This window comes from Dreissena polymorpha, chromosome 2 (assembly GCF_020536995.1).
Source record: "Dreissena polymorpha isolate Duluth1 chromosome 2, UMN_Dpol_1.0, whole genome shotgun sequence".
NCBI classification, from domain to species: domain Eukaryota; kingdom Metazoa; phylum Mollusca; class Bivalvia; order Myida; family Dreissenidae; genus Dreissena; species Dreissena polymorpha.
The window spans coordinates 18963607-18986493 of NC_068356.1; the positions used below are offsets into that span (position 1 = coordinate 18963607).

The following is a 22887-nucleotide window of genomic DNA, read 5'->3' on the forward strand; positions in this document are numbered from 1 at the left end:
ACCAATCGAGCGGCACTTAGACTCGATTGTACCCGGTGTACCTTCAAATATACTTAAGAGTAGCTGGGGTAAATTTATGTAGTACCCGAGCCGACAATGATCAATCGAGCTATACTTACAAGTACCCGGGGTACATTTAGATACCCGAACCGGCAAGACCAATTGAGCGGCAGTAAGGAGAGAAGAAAATACGCATAACGATCAGTCTAATTTTTCATCCTTGTTGATGCAGTGTAAAGTTCAACTTCATTTTTTTTTCAAAAATGTTTGTGTATTATTTTTTTAAGTGAGCCGCTTGATCACATAAAACTCATCAGCGTTTAGCCTTCCTAGTTTCGAACAACAACAACAAACAACAACAACAACAAAAGTAAGAAATTCTAAAACGTTTAAAAGAACAAAAATACATCTAAGCAATTAACCACACTAATGCAAATAACTAGTTTATTGACTATTGGTGTGTGCATATTATCAGCCTAAGTATTTTCTTTTGCGATAACTTTTTTGTGCATCAAATCAGGGGTGGCGAAATCAAATGTCCGAGTTGCCCGAGTCGTACATTTGCTTGTCTGGGCAACTGATTTTTTTCAATTATGTTGTCCGTGGACAACAAGTTTTTTTAAAGTCGCGTCTAGGTATACATAAATACATTGTATTAAAGCTTTAATTAAGTTTTACAAAACCGGATGTTGACACGCGATTACATTGTCAGTGCTATTTGCGGAGCAATCAAGCTAAAATACGTGCACTCTCCTGCGCAGTGGACTCCCTGTTTCTATAAGAGACCGCGAGCATGCCGCATTTTCAACATTCGGTCCGACTGTTAGACAGTGTACAGACTGGTTTCTTTATTTTTACAATCAGACGGAAATAAAACGTATCAAACGAAGATAATCAAAACACGGTCTACCTTGTTATTTAAGACGACTATAACGGTAAAGATGAAACTTTTTTTTAATCTTCAACCACGGAGCAGAAACCCGAAGCTTTGAGCAGCCCACCTCCCAAAAAACTAAGAAAGATTATGATGAAAAATATGATCTAAGTAAACGCACCAGAACTTTTTAAGAAACTTGGCTCAGAGATTTCAATGGTTACCAGTTGATGATAATCAAATTGCTACCAGTAGCGGTGCAGAGCCTCAGTCTGATGAGGTCCACATATTGGACTAGTTTAATTTGTTAAGATTACAATGAACTTATGTTCAACACATCTTTTAATAACACTAGCTTCGCAAGATTTAAAGTTTGAGAAAGTCTTTATATTGTTTATAATATACTGCTATAATGAATGTACCATTGAAATACAATTATAAACAAAACAAGCAAATCATGCTCATTTTGATATATTCCACATTATTTAACATTAATCAATAAATGCGTTTATAATTTATATACATGTAAACATTAACGGACAAGTGTAGTTCAGCAACGGACAAGTTAAATTTCCTAAATGGTTGTCCGTGGACAAGTATAGTTTTTTGAGATTTTGCCACCCCTGTCAAATAAAAAGAAAATATATCCCATTCAATTGATTGTAATTGTATCCGGACCCTGCAGTCGGTGTGAACACAGGTCCCTGTGTATTGATCATTTCCGATTTAAATATTAAATTAAATTTGTCTTTTAAATTTATACATTGTCATTATTTTTATGCCCCTGGATCGAATAATTGGTGGTATATTGTTTTTGGCCTGTCTGTCTGTCATTCTGTCCCAAAACTTTAACCTTGGTTAAAGTTTTGCTGTCCCAAAACTTTAACCTTGGTTAAAGTTTTGCAACAACTTTTGCAATATCGAAGATAGCAACTTCATATTTGGCATGCCATGGCTTTTTTTAAGCGGACGCCCGCTTGCCCGTGCCGGGTTAAAATCGTCGCGGGCAAGTGATTTTCCAAAGTTGATAGTCCGCCGGGCAAGTCCGTTTCGTATTAGCATACTTTCGGTATTTTTTCGACTTTTCTCCTTGTATCTATTTATTTTCTTTGGGTCAATATATTTGTTTATCAAGAACAAGTAAAACGAGATTTGATTGGTCACTTGCATTGTATAAGCCAATCTAAACGCTCAAAACAAGTTCTACTCGGCAGACGTTTCAACATGGCAGACGGTAGCGTCCACCTGATCTTTTATATTTTTAATAAAAGTAACTCTAAACACTCAAAGGAACAAACCAAAACAACCGAAAAAGAAAGGAAGAGAAAATATGAAAATGAATCACGAAAGCGTAAACTGTGAATAACTTGTATGTTACATATTCACAGTTTAAAATAGTGAGAAACTCTTCATCAAAGACATCATGATGATTTTCAATCTCTGAACAATCATGTTCACAGTACTATTTTAAGCCCTCCCCCCTTTTAATGTATGCCATAACTTGTATAGATATAGTGACAAGTATATCGTTTTAAAATTTTAATAGTAATAAACTTTTCATATGTATTGTATTCAAAAGTGACTATTCAATGAAATAAAACTGTCCAGATTTTGTTTTGTTGACAACTTTATATTATAAAAACGATTATTATTTTATTGTTGATACATTGAATATAGCTGAAATTAAATCTAGAATAATAATGCATGTGAATCAATGCTTTAAAGATCAAATGACAATAAAAAATTGACATAGGGCAACCAGTTTTTAATGAGGGCAAGTAGATGTTCAAAGTAACTTGCCCCCCGGGCAAGTGAGTGTCAATTTCTTATGTTCACCCCTGCATGCATGCTAGGATGGCGCTAAGGAAAAAAACTTAGTAGCCAAATCTAGGGGGGGTCTGGGGGCATGCACGAACCTAACATTTGGTCATTTCCTGAGCTTACATTATTCTGTCCACTTTCTTTTCTAAAGAATTGTGTTAATTTCTGTTGCTTCAACTTTCCTTTTTCGTTTGAAGCATCCATTTTTCTCTGAATCTGCAACAAACTTTCTAAATCGGTCTTTCAAGTAGCATAGCGTCCGTAAAGGGAAGTTACTCTTATCTACTTTTTTAGCCAATCAAAATCGTTGTTTCTTAGGAAATTAGTTTATAGTGGCTATGTCAATAATGCCATAACTCTGCCCATCTTATTAAATGACAATTCCATACTGGTCATTTCGATAACGTTGAATCGTAACATCTATAGGTCATTACACTGCATGCTTCAGTGATTTAGTTATCACGTTAATCGCTGAGTAACCCAAATGTTCGAAAAAGTCTGGTCGCAGTGTAAAGCGTGACCAATTAAGACATTAGCCATGTGGATTATCGACCTGGGCGGTTGTCATCATTCCCAGGGGCCTTTCCGGTAAGGGTGATATCTGTGTAATCTTAGCGATGTTTTTGGCGATTTACACGGCCTGAAAACGGGCATTTAGATTGTGCATTTGAAAAGCATAGGGTCTTTTTTTTCAATCGCCAATTTCACGAAAATCTTATTTTTAATCGCCAGCCAGGAATTGTAATCGCCAATGGCAATATCGGCGATCGGAAACGCTAACATAGCATGCATGTGTATCTCATGGAGCAGCAGCTGCACATTTTGAGTGGTGAAAGGTAAAGGTCATCCTTCAAGGTCAAAGGTCAAATATATGGCTTCAAAGCGGCGCCATAGGGGGCATTGTGTTTCTGACAAACACATCTCTTGTTTAACTTCATGTATTGACTGAAATTTGTATCAGAAAGAGGTCAGATCTTTTCCACTCTATTTTGGGAAAACGCCATACTGGAATTTTGGGAATTTCACGTCGTGAAAAACCCCATTTTGGGGGAAAAAATAATCGCAAAACTGGCTCAATTGGGAAAAATAATCACATGTAAATAGTGTTTCTTATATTTCAAAGAAGCTGTTAACTGGTAAATAACGACTATTTTGAAAACATATTATGAAAATTTGACAAAATATTATGAACATGTGTGATAAGTGCATTTTTTTTAATCTGATTTTGGGGAAAGGGCCTGGCCTTTTTTGATGGGATTTTTTTTTTTTTTTTTTTTTTTTTGGAATTGTGAAAAAAAAATTCAATTGGGGAAAAAAACAACCAGATTTGCATTGGGAATGGGGCTGATATTGGGACCTGTGGCATAAGGCGGAAAAGGCCTGGAGGTGGCTAAAAAATACCTGCTCATGGTAGTGTATGCATAACAAAGTTAGAGTGTATTCTAGTGTATACTGCTCCATGTGCCAGAGTCAACAGTAATCAGATAAAACAAAATTATAATGTATACCCAGTATTGTATTGATCTCTTGCTTTAAACAAATGTATACATGTACATAAAATAAGAAAATAAGCAAAAGTTAGCATTAAAATTATAATCTTCATATTAAGTTACATTATAAAGTGAATATTAAACTGTATACATCATTATTCTCATAGAGTAATTTCCTCCTAAAAATCAGGACATGAAAAAGTGATTCAATATATATTTATTATATAAATATTTGAATTAGTTTGCTAATTTGTTATGTAAATGTATCCGGTCTTAATGTTATAATGTTTGTCCATATGGTAACCTACAAATAATAGACAGATAGCAAAATAAATATTCAGCCCTTTGCCCAATTTTTGCCTTTACAATGCTTGAGATTAAAAGCGAGATTATACGATTTTTTATATGTGTTAAATTGTAATACATTGATAAAATATGTAACAATAACACAAAATAGGCAAGAAAAATTATACATTGAAGACAAATTTCATAAAATGCAGCAAAGACAAATTAGCGCCCCGAGCCAATTGTGACAAAGATATTTCGTACATATTTTCCTACAATAACCGATGCATTCGTCTTTTTAGTTCGTGTTTGTGCGTCGTATGAATAGATATTGTTGCAGGAATTTTAAATGAACCGTTAAACTAAATTTAGATTCACATTGTACATGCATGATTTACATGCTGGCGAATTTGACAGTACAGACATTTTTGATTTCAGAATTAAATATCTGGCATATTTCGCATTTTTCGACACATGTTCTTCTTAACTTTTATTTTAATTTATATTGAAATATATGTTTAATAAGTTTTTTACACATGTTATATAAATTAATAAATATTTGACAAAATCGTATAATCTCGCTTTAAGTTTAATTGTTCAGAAATAAACAGGATCTATGTTCTTAATATAGTATTATATAAGAAAAAATTAAGAGAACCACCCTTTGAGTTTTTGGTAAAAAGTTGTGTTTATCCAAAGAACAATTTAACATTTCAATGAGCTTTCATGAAAAACTTAAATTGTCTGCATGTAAACACTGTAATTTTTCTTGAAAATATACTTTTATCAATGTCTAAATTATATCATTATCTTCATATAATAATAGTGTTTTACTTAAATGAATAAACATAAACATAAACTCACTGCATTAATTCATTTTATATAAAATTAACACCACAATTTTTGGAACAACACTGTCAAAAACTTGTTAATCAGAGCCCATTTTTCATTCCTCAATAGTATTGTATGCATTTATTTGCAAACTTTAAAGGCAAAAAAAAATGTTATCCTGTTATATGTTTTAATGTTTAACATGTAAAAAAAAAGTCATTGCTTTTGACAGCACATGTCACCCAAATGGGTAAGATCAAATAACTTTTTTTATTTGGGGTAAAAGTTCATACTATTGTGTATATTTACCCCTTAAACAATGCGGCTGAAGAAGTATTAAAATACCATTATTCTAGTTTGAAATTATAGTTTTTACAGATACACTACCGGTACCTTAATTAAATCTTACAAAAGAAAATTAGTGCTGTTACTTTAAACAAAGTTATTTTCCGTCTTATTTTTCAAAACAAAGAATTCCTAATATGTTTGGATCAGAATTTCCATTTTCTAACCTTAGGAAATATCACATCTGTGTATACTCCCTATAAATCAAGTGAACTTACAATAACGAAAATAAAATTAAATCTTGACTCTAAAATTTGCAAGCTTTAGCAATGCTATCAGTAAGGACAATAGTCTATGCAGCATATGTTACAGTCAATCTTGTGGATGCGACCACTTGTATTAAGCGACCTTTGTCTTTTGCGACCATTTTGAAATCCCACGGAGCTTTTTCGCTATATAATGATATTGTATTAAGCGACTTTTGTCTTACGCGACCAGCGACCGCTGATTTGTGTGTATTTTGATGTCCGAATCTTGTATTAAGCGACCACTAGGAGGTAAAAGTGGTTAATCTATCGATCTTTCAGGGACAAATCCGTGTTAATTGTTTATCTAAGCCGATAAGATGTACTGTTACACCTCTGCTTTGTTTTCACAACCATTATGATTATGCTTTGTCTCGTTGACCGGTTCTGACCGGTATTGTTGTCGACTGCGTATTAATTTATTGAGTTGAATAATAGGGGAACGTATTGCGCACAGTCTACAGCTTAAATAGTTTACTATGTGGATCGTTAAGAGACAATGCCGATTTTTCTCGAGTATATATAACAGGTGCAGAAACAATGCACTGTACGCGACAAACATTTCCTGAGAAGTGCGGAAAATAAACTATTAATCGGCAACATCTGTCGAAATCCGTACATTACCAATTTGTAATAATGCTAATTAGTAGATATTTGTAAGCCAATTACATTGTTATTTACTTAATAAATTTTCCAACCAGGTCTGATTGTTTGTTTTCAATTGACGTGTTTTAATTTTTTCAGCTCATTATGTATCATAATCGAGTTAGATTTCCTTAAGCGTACATGCAGAAATTAAAATGTCAAAACAAAAAGTGTTAACGTTGAACGAGAAAATTCGGGTTTTGGAATTGTCAAAGAGTATAAGTGCACGTAAAATCGCAGACGAGATTGGAGTCGGAAAAACCCAAATTCAGAACATTCTTAAGCGTAAAGCCGAGGTGCTTGAAGACGTGGAAAATAATGTGTCAGGTGAAAAAAAAACGCGCAATATAGAAACGGAAAGAGAAATACATGTGATAATATATCATAGCTTTTGGCTTCTGACATTTATTTCTAGTTTTAGCTGTACACATGTATATGTAGACTGTTACACATTTTTAGCAAAATTCTTTGTTCTTAGGAAAAATATTTCCTTGTCTATGTTGTTTTTGCAAATAAATATGTACACACAGTTGATTTATAATAAATGATAATTTATAATAAGTGAAAAATAAAACACATTATAAGTAAAATATTGTTTATGTATTGTGTTTATATTCATTTTATTATAAAAGTTAAAATCATTGTGGATAAAAGAGATAATCCTTCATATAGATTAAAATTGAGGGTAAGCATTCTTCCAGAATGGCCTTTTGTATTCAAAGACCGTTTTATTAAGAGACCACTTTTGATTACTCCCTTGAGTGGTCTCTTAATACAAGATTGACTGTATTGCCGAAATGGGATCAGGTTCTAGTTGTAAATGCATTACATAATTATAATGTGTCTGTTGAGAAAGGTGGTAAATAAATAATAACACTGCATTTCCTGAACAAAGTGAGAAGTATGCATGGAGAATTAATGGATAATCATACTTTGGACATTTTTTTTGTCAAATTGTGAAAATCATTATTGTGTCAGCACAATGAAATATAATTGATGAAAACAAATGGGCACACACGTAATGTGCAACTCCGATCTCTGATAACTTTGAAATTCTTGCATTCCTTATCTGTACCCAGTGTTTCAGCTATGATTGAAAAAGGCATCAGGCTAATTTGTCAAAAGGGCACATTAGCGTTTGCGGTCATATTGTCCCAGTGGTATATTTTCAATATAACATTTTTAATATATGTATAAAATATATATATTTATATATATATATATATTTTATAGTACATGGATTTCATTTATAACACTGTTTCTATAATTAATAAAAGTAGTTTCACTGTGAAAATGTAATAACTTGATTGGAACTTCAAAGAAAATCTTCTTTATTTTTTATGTGGTCAGATCAAAAAGGGCATGGTGGTGTTCCAAGGGCAGAGATTTTTTTAATATAGTATTTTATTGTACCTCCTGGATTCTGAAAAATAGCGTGATAAACAGTGAAATTGGGAAAACTGAAACATTAAAAGTGCGATTATAAATAACAGTATTCCAATTGTTTACAAGTGCATGTTTAACTGCATTTATTATTTTATATTTTTAAGTGCTATATTGCCATTATTAAACAGCATGTGTGAGACTGTAATTTTGGGTAAAAAAAATTACTGAGGGGCAGGGTGGGACCTTGAGGACAAATGGTTCTGTACCCTTCCAATTTGGCCTAGCTGAAGGGCTGGGACCTCTGAGTAAAACATAGTTTTTGCTCATGTTTGATAAGTTGTGTGAATTTACTTTATTGTTTCAGTGTCATTTCACAGCCAAAATGAGCAGAAGACTTCATCTAAGTAACATGGAAGACTTTTTCCTGTCAGTTGCAAATGGAACCCTCAAAGGATTAGAGACATTTCTTCAACATGGAGGCAACGCAGATCTTGCAGATGCTTGCGGGAGATCCCTCTTACATAAGGTAAATACATGTAAATATCTAGAACATTTATATGAACTTGTGAAGTCAAGAGCCAGTAACTGTTGATGGATGCATGTATAATTTTTATAAATTGTAAATGTGTTCATTTTTAGAACAAATTTTCTCAAATAATGATTGACAAAACCAGTGTAACTTTTGAAGCAGTGCCACCATTTTGAATGATATGACTAATAACCATAACTATATGTTTTGGTAAACCATTTTATTCACCAAAAGAATGACAACACTGCACAACGACAAAATTACAATTTGTCAAAATCACAATTTTTATGATACCCTTTAGTTCATCGTCCATAAGTGCACTTGTGAGTGCATTTTTTTCTTTAATGACCTCTGATCCTAAACCCTTTAACTGATTTTAATCCATCCTCATGTGAATCATACTTGGTTGAATATTAACTATATGATGAAATGGTAATTAAATTGAATGTGTTTTAATTCCCTTTTATTATTGTTTAATTTGAGTTGCAATGCTATGAGGTTAATTTTTGTTTACACTTATATGTATCATGAATATTGCTGGGCCAAGTGTAAGGTGAAGCGCTCTAGATTGAAAAAACACAACTGAACTACCATGAGGCTAGGCAGATTTCTTTTTTTATATTATTATGCCCCCCTTCGAAGAAGAGGGGGTATATTGTTTTGCACATGTCGGTCCGTCCATCCGTATGTCCGACCGTATGTCCGTCCACCAGATGGTTTCCGGATGATAACTCAAGAACGCTTACGCCTAGGATCATGAAACTTCATAGGTACATTGATCATGACTGGCAGATGACCCCTATTGATTTTGAGGTCACTAGGTCAAAGGTCAAGGTCACCGTGACATGTTCTTGGATGCAGTTTAGGACCACATTTGCAGATTATATTATGTACTGGTGTCATGGGGTCTCCGTCCCCACCAGATGGTTTCCGGATGATAACTTAAGAACACTTACGCCTAGGATCATGAAACTTCACAGGTACATTGATCATGACTGGCAGATGACCCCATTTTGATTTTGAGGTCACTAGGTCAAGGTCACAGTGACTCGTTCTTGGATGCAGTTTAGGACCACATTTGCAGATTATATTATGTACTGGTGTCGTTGGGTCTCCGTCCCCACCAGATGGTTTCCGGATGATAACTCAAGAACGCTTATGCCTGGGTTCATGAAACTTCATAGGTACATTGATCATGACTGGCAGATGACCCCTATTGATTTTCAGGTCACTAGGTCAAAGGTCAAGGTCACAGTGACTCGAAATAGTAAAATGGTTTCCGGATGATAACTCAACAATACTTATGCCTAGGATCATGAAACTTCATAGGTACATTGGTCATGACTGGCAGATGACCCCTATTGATTTTCAGGTCACTAGGTCAAAGGTCAAGGTGACTTGAAACAGTAAAATGGTTTCCGGATAACTCAAGAATGCTTACGCCTAGGATCATGAAACTTCATTGGTACATTGATCATGACTGGCAGATGACCCCTATTGATTTTCAGGTCACTAGGTCAAAGGTCAAGGTGACTTGAAACAGTTAAATGGTTTCCGGATGATAACTCAAGAATGCTTATGCCTAGGATCATGAAACTTCATAGGTACATTGATCATGACTGGCAGATGACCCCTATTGATTTTCAGGTCACTAGGTCAAAGGTCAAGGTCACAGTGACAAAAAACGTAATCACACAATGGCTGCCACTACAACTGACAGCCCATATGGGGGGCATGCATGTTTTACAAACAGCCCTTGTTGCTATAGTGTTGCCTTGTGAACACTAATAATTTTTGCTCAATCATCATGACACTTGCTCAGAAAATGTGTTCTTATAATTTATGAGCTAAATTGTAAAATAGTTATGGACTTATTGCAGAATCTGCTCAGATCAGCACAGTTCCTTTGGTGAGCAACCAAGAGCTTTTCAGACCCTCTTGTTAAATAAATCTTAATCATTGTTTTGTGTTGTGATTTATTAATATTTGTATCATTTTCTCCATTAAAGGCTGTTGAAGAAGGGAATCTCCAGAAAGTGTGTTTGTTGATTAACAGTAACTGCAATGTCTCCATAGCAGACAAGGAAGGCGTTACCCCCCTGCATGATGCAATACGCCTGCATCAGCACGAAATCACAGAGGCCCTTGTCAAGCATGGGACCAATGTTAACATCGTCAACTCGCATCACACTACCCCTTTGATGCAGGCTGTGATAGAAGAAGATTTAATTTCCATAGACATTCTGCTAAGTTATTCTGAGACCTGTGATATCAACATGGAGAACTATTTTCTGCAGACAGCACTGACTCAAGCTGTTTTAAAAGAGAATGTACCAATATGCAAGCTTCTTGTTGCACGTGGTGCCTCTGTGAAGTGTTTGTACAGGAAAGGTTTTCGTCTGAAGATTGCCCATACAATGTGTTCAAACATTGAACTGATGAATATTTTTCTCCCCTTGAAATCTCTAGATCACCATTTTCATCTTATGGTTGCTTGCATTTTCCAAAACTATAGTCTAGCTGAGACAATCTTGACATTATTTGAGAACCCATTTCAACTGAAAGGGTTAGGATTTATTACCAAACAAGAAGAAACTAGCACTTGGGAAAGGTTGGCCAAAACAGTAGTGAAACCATACAAGTTTGCAACTATTTGTTCAGGAAACAATAAGCTACTGTCCATGCTTCTGAACTTCTGTGGGTCAGAACACAACCATGTGCAGCGAAAAAACCACTCACATAGGGCTACATTACTAGTTAGACGTTTGTTCATGCATGGTCTGATCATTCATCCCCAGACGAGTTTTGTCAGTTGCAAATATGACTGTCAATGTAGGCTAAGCATATTCAAGGCATTACGAGATACTGATTATGTTCCTCCATTAAAAGGGTTGTGTTGTTCTGTGATAAGGCAAAATATGAGCGGTGCAGTGAACTTTGACCTGTCAGTTGTGGAAAAGCTCCCTATTCCAAAACCTTTGCGGGATTTTGTTTGCATGAACAATTGGTAGTCTGAAAATATTCACTCAACAACTTTTCTGAATTTTAAAATAAGCTCACCTGTGCAAAATGTGCTGATGGTGGGCTTTATGTGATCGTCTTTTGTCTGTTGTGTGTCATCAACATTTGCCTTCTTCACACCCTAGAGGCTACATCAATTGTACGATCGCCATAAAACTTGGTCAGAAGATTTGTCACAATGATATCAGGGCTGAGTTCGAAAATGGTTCTGGATGGGTGAAAAACATGGCCATCAGGGGGCGGGGCATTTTTCCTAACATGGCTAAAGTAAAACCTTGTTAAAACTCTTGATTCACATTAATTGTCCAATCTTCATGAAACATGGTGAGAACATTTGTTTTAATGATCTCTTGAATGAGTTCCTAAATTTTTCCAGTCTGTTGAAAAACATGGCTGCTAAAGGATGGGCATTTTCCTTATATGGCAATACTAAATCCTTGTTCACACTCTAGAAGTCACATTATTGTCCAATCTCCATGAAACTTGGTAATAACATATGTGAATTTGGATGATTTCGAAAATGGTTCCAGTCTTTTGAAAAACATGCCATCCAGGGGGCTGGGCATTTTCCTTTTATGGCTATAGTAAAACCTTTTCAACACTCTAGAATTCACATTTATGAAATTTGGTCAGAACATTTGTTCTCATGATAGCTCAGCTGATTTATAAAATGGTTATCATTCGTCGAAAATTATGGATGCCAGTGGGGCAGGACTCTTTTCTTAATATGGCTAGAGAAAAACCTTGTTAACACCTTTGAAGTCACATTTTTAGTCAAATCTTCATGAAAATTGGTCAAAACATTAAATTTTGTTCTAATGATATCTGGGCTGAATTCGAAAACAGTTCTTGTCCGTTGAAAAACATGGCTGCCGTGGGGGCGGGGCTTTTTTCCTTAAATGGCAATTGTAAAACATTGTTAAGTCTCCAGAAGTCACATTTATGGTCCAATATTTATGAAACTTGCTCTGAACTTGTGTTATATTGATAGGTAGGCTGAGTTTGAAAATGGTTATGGGTTGTAATAAAGCCACCTGGGGGTGAGGCATTTTCCCAATATGGCTATAGTAAAACATTGTTTCTATAAGTATCTTTATAGTCCAATATTCATGAAACTTGGTCAGAACATTTGTTTTAATGATATCTGGACTGTGTTTGACAAGGGTTCCTGTCTGTGAAAATCATGGCTGCCACGAGGCTGCGTATTTTCCGTATGTGGCAATAGTTAAATCTTAACTCTTTTGGTTGAAAGCGAAAATGGTTGTGGTCTATTGAAAAACATGGCAACTAGGGGGCGGGGCCTTATATGGCCACAGTAAAACAGGGTGCAGAATCACGTGACTTTGTGGGGTTCCCTATTTAAACTGTTATGGATGTAAACAAAGCCGTAAGTGGTGGTTTATTGTCCCCTACTGGTGAAACCGGAGGGGACTTATGGTTTACGCTCTGTCTGTCAGTCAGTCTGTCTGTCACAATTTTCTGGATCCTGCAATAACTTCAAAAGTTCTTCATATTTTTTCATGAAACTTGAACGTGGATAGATGGCAATATGGAGATTATGCATGTCATTTCATTTTGTTCCCATGTCAAGAATTCTGGTTGCTATGGCAACAAATATATATAAAAATATAAAAAATACTGACAATGGTGGACTTTCACCGGTAGGGGACCATATTGCTTGGCAATCTCTTGTTTCAAATAACTTTTTTAATCAATTTTTCTTAAGAATTTCATCTTGTGCATAAAAGACAGTTTTATATGCTGCTTAATATGGCAATGTGAAATATTTCAGAATGAGTTTATTGTCCCCTACCTGTGTCACTGGAGGGGACTTATGGTTTGCATTCCGTCTGTCTGTCCGTCACAATTTTCTGGATCCTGCAATAACTTCTTCATACATGTATGTTTTCATACAACTTGATAGATGGCAATATGGACATTATGCATGTCATTTCATTTTGTTCCTACATAAAAAATTCTGGTTGCTATGGCAACAAATTTAAAACAAGAGCTGTCACCATAGGATGACTTATGCCTCCTATAAACGCTTGATAGAAGTTATGAGCATTTTTCGAAACCTAAACGCAGATTTCAAAACCTAAACGCAGACCCTAACTTCAAGGTCAAGGTCACAGGGGTCAAAATTTTTGTGCGTATGGAAAGGCCTTGTCCATATACACATGCATACCAATTATGAAGGTTATATCTCAAGGGACATAGAAGTTATTAGCATTTTTCGAAACCTAAACGCAGATTTCGAAACCTAAAAGCGGACCCTTAGTTCAAGGTCAATGTCACAGGAGTCAAAATTTTTGTGCGTATGGAAAGGCCTTGTCCATATACACATGCATACCAAATATGAAGGTTATATCTCAAGGAACATAGCACTTATGAGCATTTTTCGAAACCTAAACGCAGATTTCGAAACCTTAACGCAGACCCTAAGTTCAAGGTCAAGGTCACAGGGGTAAAAAAACGTGTGCGTATGAAAAGGCCTTGTCTATATACACATGCATACCAAATATGAAGGTTAGGGTTTGCAAAAAGCTCATAACTTCTTTTAAGCGTTTATAGGGGGCATAAGTCATCCTATGGTGACAGCTCGTTTTTTATTCATTTTACTTTTTCTAGTTTATCGAGTGACCAATTAGAAAAGAAGAATTAAAATGATTACTAACAGCAAGCAAGCAACATGTTGAGTGAGCTTTCATCATAATCATGTTAAGTTGATTGAAAAATCAGAAACAGAAGTATTCACTATTCTTTTATTGACCAAACACTAGGTTATTTATTTATAATATACTAGTAATTTTGTTTAGTAAATAATTATTTTATATAATTAATTGTTGACAAAATATTGTTTGTTCAAGGTTTGACGTATTTTACTTTAACTACAGCCGTATATTCTTTTTATACCAAAAACCTTTCCAAATGAGTACATTATTGGAATAAGAAACTTTACAAGAGCTGTTATAGGACAGCAAGCTAAACATTTCTCGTTCTTGCCAGAGATTTTAGCTTTTTTGTACCAAACTGTTTTTCGCTCACCTGTCTTGTAGTGACATGGTGTGCAGTGTTTTTTATGGCAATTTCGGGGACGATATTTGGCCCCATTCCCCTCCAAAAATAGTTTATATTTTCCCCCAATTTTTTTTTTTTTTTTAGAAACAACTGCCTCATGATAGACATATCTCAAATTCATTTTATAAACATCTAACAAGGTATATAACTATAATTAATATGATTTTTTATTATTATAAAGAGTTATATTCAATTAGGTTTTCCCAAATCAGTGGACTTCATAAATTACATTTTTTCCAAAATGCCAAAGAAAAGGCCTGATGTATCTATATTGTGTCAATATTTGTTGAAAAAAACATTCCAATTTGGCCCATTTTATTGATAAAAAATGCTCAAATTTGCCATTTTATTGATTTAAAAAATCCCAATTAGACTCTAATTGGCTTGGAAAACTGATACTGTGGATGATGGCTGAACTGACTGAAACTAATGTTGAACAAATCATTGATATATATTTAAGAAAAAGAACAGAGACATTCAGCTGTGAATATTACATTCATACATCCGTGTGTATTCATATAATAAATATCATTACATATAAAAGAATGACTTCTTAATTTTTCCACTTTTCCTAAAAAAGAGACGCGTTTTTCCCCTTTGGACGGGCCCCGCCACCATTCCCTTATAGGTGAAAAAAACCACTGGTGTGACCATGTGATGTCCGGCATCCGTATGTGCGTGAGTGCCTGTGTGCATGTGTCCGTCAACAATTTGTTTGTGTAGACAGTAGAAGTCACAGTTTTCATCCAATCTTTATGAAATTTGGTCAGAATGTTTATCTTGATGAAATCTGGGTTGGGATTGTATTTGGGTCATCTGGGGTCAAAAACTAGGTCAATAGGTCAAAAATTAGGTCACATAATAGGTCAAAAAATAGTAAAACCTTGTGTAGACAATATAGATTGCAGTTTTCATCCAATCTTTATGAAATTTGGTCAGAATATTTATCTTGATGAAATCTGGGTTGGGATTGTATTTGGGTCATCTGGGGTCAAAAACTAGGTCACTAGGTAAAAAAAAAAGGTCAAATAATAGAAAAACCTTGTGTAGACAGTAGAGGTCACAGTTTTCATCCAATCTTTATAAACTTTGGTCAGAATGTTTATCTTGGTGAAATCTGGGTTGGGATTGTATTTGGGTCATCTGGGGTCAAAAACTAGGTCACTAGGTCAAAAAAGGGCTGTTTGTAAAACATGCATGCCCCCCATATGGGCTGTTTGTTGTAGTGGCAGCAATTGTGTGAATATGTTTTTTGTCACTGTGACCTTGACCTTTGACCTAGTGACCTGAAAATCAATAGGGGTCATCTGCGAGTCACGATCAATGTACCTATGAAGTGTCATGATCCTAGGCAAAAGCGTTCTTGAGTTATCATCCGAAAATTATTTTACTATTTCGGGTCACCTTGACCTTTGACTTTGTGACCTCAAAATCAATAGGGGTCATCTGCGAGTCATGATCAATCTACCTATGGAGTTTCATGATCCTAGGCGTATGCGTTCTTGAGTTATCAACCGAAAACAATTTTACTATTTCGGGTCACCGTGACCTTTACCTTTGACCTAGTGACCTCAAAATCAATAGGGGTCATCTGCCAGTCATGATCAATCTACCCATGAAGTTTCATGATCCTAGGCGTATGCGTTCTTGAGTTATCATCCGGAAACCATTTTACTATTTCGGGTCACCGTGACCTTGACCTAGTGACCTCAAAATCAATAGAGGTCATCTGCGAGTCATGATCAATCTACCCATGAACGTTTCATGATCCTAGGCGTATGCGTTCTTGAGTTATCATCCGAAAACAATTTTACTATTTCGGGTCACCTTGCCCTTGTACCTAGTGACCTCAAAATCAATAGGGCCATCTGCGAGACATGGTCAATCTACCCATGAAGTTTCATGATCCTAGGCATATGCGTTCTTGAGTTATCATCCGGAAACCATTTTACTATTTCGGGTCACCGTGACCTTGACCTTTGACCTAATGACCTGAAAATCAATAGGGGCCATCTGTGAGTCATGGTCAATCTACCCATGAAGTTTCATGATCCTAGGCGTATGTGTTCTTGAGTTATCATCCGGAAACCATTTTACTATTTCGGGTCACCGTGACCTTTGACCTAGTGACCTCAAAACCAATAGGGGTCATCTGCAAGCCATGATCAATGTACCTATGAAGTTTTATGATCCTACCCCAAGCGTTCTTGAGTTATCATCCGGAAACCATCTGGTGGACGGACCGACCGACCGACAGACGGACCGACCGACATGTGCAAAGCAATATACCCCGTCTTCTTCGAAGGGGGGCATAATAATAGAAAAACCTTGTGTAGACAGTAGAGGTCACAGTTTTCATCCTATCTTTATGAAATTTGGTCAGAATGTTTATCTTGATAACATCTAGGTTGGGATTGTATTTGGGTCATCTGGGGTCAAAAACTAGGTCAAATAATAGAAAAACCTTGTGTAAACAATAGAGGTCGCAGTTTTCATCTTATCTTTATGAAATGTGGTCAGAATGTTTATCTTGATGAAATCTGGGTTGGGATTGTATTTGGGTCATCTGAGGTCAAAAACTAGATCACTAGGTCAAATAATAGAAAAACCGTCAACAACTTGTTTGTGTAGACAGTAGAGGTCACAGTTTTCATTCAATCTTTATGAAATTTGGTCAGAATGTTTATGTTGATGAAATCTGGGTTGGGATTGTATTTGGACCATCTGGGGTCAAAAACTTGGTCACTAGGTCAAAAACTAGGTCACAAACTAGGTCAATAGGTCAAAAAATAGAAAAACCTTGTAAACACAATAGAGGTCACAGTTTTCATCCAATCTTTATGAAATTTGGTCAGAATGTTTATCTCGATGAAATCTGGATTGGGATTGTATTTGGGTCGTCTGGGGTCAAAAACTAGGTCAAATAATAGAAAAACCTTGTGTAGACAATAGAGGTTACAGTTTTTATCCAATCTTTATAAATTTTGATCAAAATGTTTATCTTGATGAAATCTGGGTTGGGATTGTATTTGGGTCAACTGGGGTCAAAAACTAGGTCACTAGGTCAAATAATAGAAAAACCGTCCACAATTTGTTTGTGTAGACAATAGAGGTCACAGTTTTCATCTAATCTTTATGAAATTTGGTCAGAAATGTTTATCTTGATGAAATATCGGTTGGGATTGTATTTGGTTAGTCAGGTGAGCGATTCTGGGCCATCATGGCCCTCTTGTTTAGCAGTTATTTTAGATATCAAGTGATCACATATTTTTGTAATTTGAAAAATATTCTAGGAGACACACATTGGCCTTGATTTTGAGTAGAAACTATGTTTCTGTAATTATTTAATGTGACCTTGACAGTTGACCGTGACCTTGCCTGCCTTTTATGCAAAAAAATTAAATTGTTGTACACTTTTATATGCTTGTATCACACTAGCTCATAATATACCATGTTCTTGAGATTTTGAGCCAAAACCATTTTTCTATAGTTTGTTACAGTGACCTTGACCACACCAAACCCATTTGCAATCCCTGAACGTAAGGAATTTATGTAGCACACTCTACTATCAGTAATCTAGCCATTCAACCGCACAACCCAATCTAGATCTTGATTTAAGGCAATCAATCAATTACATAGTAAGCAATTTGTTATGGAGTTATTGAACAGAAACCATTTATAAATCTGAATTTAGTTACTGTGACCTTGACCAATTATGCTATCTGACATTAAATTTTTATGTGCTGATTCAATATAACTTTTTAGTAAACGAGTAACCATTCACAAAGCAGTGAGTCTGTTACACAATAACATATTAGAACTTAAGTGCTGCTACATACCATACTAAAAACATTTTGTTTGTTCAACTTGTTCGCATAATTCCACAACAGGGAATAAACATGAGCAAGGATAAATCAGCAGCCAGTTGTTGGTATGAAAACTGTCTAAATTTATTTGCTAACAATATTTGAGGTAAACATATCACAGAACCTTATACAACAAATGGCTGAGATCAGTCACAAGATCCATCTTTCCAGCCATCTCGCCACCGCTGGTTAACAAGTCCACAATCAAATTCTGGTTTCCCAAGTTTAACATTCACAATATTGTGCATTTTACACATCCACTGTGAAAAGTCCTCCTGACTTCCCGTTTGAGGCTCATACTTTTTCATACTGAAATATAAAATATGGGAAAAAGTGAGAGTGCATACACATAAACATGAGAGAAATTCTTGCAATCATTCACTAGCCTCAGGATTTATCAAAAGCAGAATAGCAGGGGATCCCTTCTATTTGTCTGCCCCACCTTGTTAAAATATGTTATCCCTTCCATTTTCATGCCACATCTTTTGTACATGCTATGGTAAATACAGACAAAAAACTTGTTTTTTTATTATGGACAATTTTAAAGATTAACACACAGGATGACTACATATTAACACTAAATTAAATAAGTAAGGAACATACCTCGCGGATATATGCAGAATTGAAGATTGAATTTTAGTAATAAATTAAGGGGAAACACCACGGTAAAGTCACTTACCATGTACAAACATTACCATCTGATGAATTTTCATAAAAGAGGTCAACCTTTCCTATTTCAAGGCCCCAGCCATTTTTTTGTCTAGCTAAATCCCTTAATAGTCAGCCTTTTATTGACCAGTTACCTTTACCAAACAGGGCCATACATAAAACATTCACATATATAAAGATTATGAAAGTGAAATACAGACTTTAATAACACTCAAATTCTATTATGATTTACTCACGTTTCCCTCAAATCCTCTGCACAATAATTGCATGGATAGAACTTGGAAAACAGGTGCATCATATCCTTCATGTCTCTCTGCTGCTGCTCAGACGGTTGTTCAGGATAGTTAGCAGCCATTGTATGCAAGAATCCCCAAGTATGTCTTCCCAATTCATCCTTGTCTAACGGACACTCTTTAGAAGTGGCTTTAACTGGCAGACTGCTGACCTCTGTCTGTATCAGAATAACAAATCACAAAGACTTATTAACAGTGGCAAATTGTTTAATCCAAAGATCTACCAATAAACAAAGCTTCATGTAATTGCGAGTTCCTGTCATTTCTCATGGCTCTTGAGTAATGTGCAGTCAATAAATGCGGTTAATATCAGCGTTTTTCTTTTCTGAAAAGTCGTTGGCTGACTGGAGAAATACAATGTATATAAAATTGCACTAAATAACATGTCCATCATCAAATGACAATTTGTGTTCTTTTCTTCAAATATATTTATCACTTATTAGGTGATCAACAAGTATAATCTGCATAGTTTTTTCAGTAATAAAGCAAGGGAAAAATTAAATTGTTTTTAGCTCACCTGATTGCTCAGGTGAGCTTTTGTGACCGGTCTTTGTCCATCGTATGTCCGTCTGTCTGTCCGTTAACATTTGCTCGTAAACACTCTAGAGGCCACATTTCTTGTCTTATATTCATGAAATTTGGTCAGAAGCTTTGTCCCAATAAAATCTCGGCCGAGTTCGAAACTGGGTTGTGCCGGGTCAAAAACTAGGTCACTAGAAGTCACATTTCATGCCCAATCTTCATGTAACTTTGTCAAAATGTTTGTCTTAATGATATCTTGGTTGAGTTCAAAAGTGGTTCCGATCCATTTAAAAACATGGAAGATGAACAATCATCATGAAAGTTGGTCAAAACATTGGTTTTATTGATATCTCGGACGAGTTTGAAAATGGTCCAGATCTGTGAAAAAACATGGCCGCCAGTGGGTGGGACATTTTTCTCTATATGTATATAGTGAAAATATGTGAACACTCTTGAAGTCACATTTTTGGCCCAATTTTCATGAAATTTGGTCAGAATATTTGTTTCCTTGATATGAGAGTTGAGTTCAAAAATGGTTGCGGTCAGTTGAATAACATGGCTTTCTGGGGGGGTGGGGGCACTTTTCTTATATTTATAAAGTAAAATAAGCTTGTGAACACTCTAGAAATCACATTTTTTGCCCAATCATCATGAAACTTGGTACAAAGATTGGTTTTATATATATCACATAATTATTGCCCTTAGATTGTCCAAATTTTCATAATATTATACAAAATCCTTGTAAACATTCTAGAGGTCACAATTTTATGAATCTTGGTCATAATATTTATTTTTGTAAGCAAAGTTTGATGTTTGGTAAGGGGGGGTCAACTCAAAATATAGGTCATCAGGTCAAATCTTACAATAACAAAAACACTACATATGCCAGAGTTTTGGTTCAATAATGATGAAACTTGACTAGGATGTTTGTCTGGACAATATCTAGGTCAAGTTTGGTAAAGATTGAATGAACCGACTCCTCTCAGGTGAGCGAACTAGGGCCATCTTGGCCCTGTTGTTCATAGCATATGTTATGAGAAATATACATGTCATTTTATTTTGATAATCTTATCTATAATTGTGCAGACATGTGTTGTCACAGGCATATCATTTACTTCTTTTAATTCACAACCGGGGACATTGTCTCCAATAGAGAGCGTTTGTGCCTCTATCACAGACATTTATTTTAGACTTTCATCTTGCTTAAATAACAAGAAACAGTCGGAGACAGGTGATGCTCCCCAAAGGCTTTTTTGTCACAATATTGCACTATATATTCAGATAAAAGGAAACGTCTAGTAGTTGGGGGGACAAGAATTGCACTATATGTACAATTATTGGAAAATTTCAAAGGGCCATAACTCTGTAAAAAATCATCCAACCAGAAATGGCTGATAATATGCACATCTCCTCTTGGTAGTGAAGCTTCCCATAAAGTTTAATTGAATTCCGGTCATTAATTGCTGAGAAATAGCCTGGACACAAATTGTGCACGGACGGACAGACACACACACGGACAGACGTCAGACGTCGAGCTGGCTATGACAATACCTCGGGTTTTCTCCGAAAACGCCGAGCTCAAAATTATAAATTTTATTTCCGACTACAATTTGTTTATTTTACCACTGTCATCTATAATTTGCTTTAATCATAACATTCCATAAAGACATATTTCATTATAAGGTACAAAGGCAGTACTGAAAAATGCACTTTAAAAAAAGCCAACTTATTCTTAAATTCTATTATGTATTTTCACTTTGACATAATATTGCTTCAGAAACACATACTTTAAAAATCTTTCATGTATTAATTTACTCTTATATCCCTTTTTTTGATTAAAGCTGTTATTGATATTGACCCCTCGTTTCATGTTTCACTTGTTTTGAATTCAACAGTGTAAAATCATTAAATGTTCATTGGAATTAAGATGGAGTACATGTATACAATGTCAGTGTCACGCATGATAATTCCACAAAACACAAGATATCCCGCAGTCATGTAGTTATGTTTCCAATCTTTTTGTTATTGATGGATCACTGGCCTGCTTACTCAAGTAACTTTTTGTTATCCCTCTTCCCCGCCATAGGCAGAGGGATATTGTTTTGGCGTTGTCCGTCCATACGTCTTTCTGTCCGTCCAGCACTTTTGTGTCCGGAGCCATATCTTGGAAGTGCTTTGGCAGATTTCATTGAAACTTGGTATGAGTATATATATGGATAAGAAGATGATGCATGCCAAATGGCATTGTACACCATCTGTTAATAACGGAGTTATGGCCCTTGGTATCTTGAAAAAATCTTTTTTGAGTGTCAAATAAAACTCTTTTGTGTCCAGAAGCAAATTGGCGGGGGATATCAATTCAAGGAATTTGCTTGTTTATACTGCTTCTTATGCAGCATACAACCATCTTAAGGTCCAAATAATTTAGAACAATGAGAGGATGTGAAGAGCAGAAGGACCAATAACTATGACCATGGTTGTTTGTATTTATATTGGTATTACCCCTTAATGCTCTTAAGATGTTAATAAATGTAAGAACAATGAAATGAAACACAACAGTTGCATTGGAAATGTGACTGAAAACAAGTGTCATATTTAATATAATAATTAATCAGTGCTTTCCACAGACCATTTAAAGGTCCATTGCCGGGGTGCTTGATTTTCAAAAACCCCACTGAAGGTTTCCAAAAAAAGATTTTTTTTGTTTATGCCCCCAAAGGAGGGCATATAGTTCAAACTTTCAAAGTATGATCATAAGTTTAACTTTAAGAACTGATGCAATATGATCTTGAGATTTTATTATGCGCAATTAACTATCATTTTAGTATAAAACGCCCACATCTTTGGATGTCTTCCCAAATTTTGAAACCCACGATGCAGCGTCAAAACACGCCCTGCTTTTACACTCCGGTTCTTCGTATTTGTGAGCTAAAATGTTTTGTTTCTTCGATGCGGTGTCGGACATTGTGTTGGTGTGTTTGCTT

General features: G+C 35.4%; 2 protein-coding genes and 1 long non-coding RNA gene across 5 annotated transcripts in view; 2 read left to right on the plus strand and 1 right to left on the minus strand.

The window, feature by feature from the left end:
* The window catches only part of LOC127866114 (uncharacterized), a 136501-nt gene that overhangs the window by 95082 nt on the left and 18532 nt on the right, over positions 1-22887 (plus strand). The gene's annotated exons all lie outside the window — the stretch shown is intronic.
* LOC127866102 (ankyrin repeat domain-containing protein 7-like) lies at positions 28-22183 on the plus strand. 2 transcript variants are annotated; one of them, XM_052406508.1, is made up of 3 exons: positions 28-370; positions 8287-8448; positions 10461-22183. In XM_052406508.1, exons 2-3 carry the CDS (start codon positions 8305-8307, stop codon positions 11460-11462), a joined length of 1146 nt encoding a protein of 381 aa, XP_052262468.1. In that variant the 5' UTR covers positions 28-370; positions 8287-8304; the 3' UTR covers positions 11463-22183. The 2 variants fall into 2 exon arrangements, with proteins under 2 accessions (XP_052262468.1, XP_052262469.1); XM_052406509.1 differs by having other exon boundaries at positions 355-457.
* On the minus strand, positions 18468-22887 carry LOC127866108 (FAD-linked sulfhydryl oxidase ALR-like). Its single transcript, XM_052406517.1, has 3 exons — positions 22743-22887; positions 19325-19539; positions 18468-18728 (listed from the first exon to the last, which is right to left on the minus strand). Exons 1-3 carry the CDS (start codon positions 22866-22868, stop codon positions 18566-18568), a joined length of 504 nt encoding a protein of 167 aa, XP_052262477.1. The 5' UTR covers positions 22869-22887; the 3' UTR covers positions 18468-18565.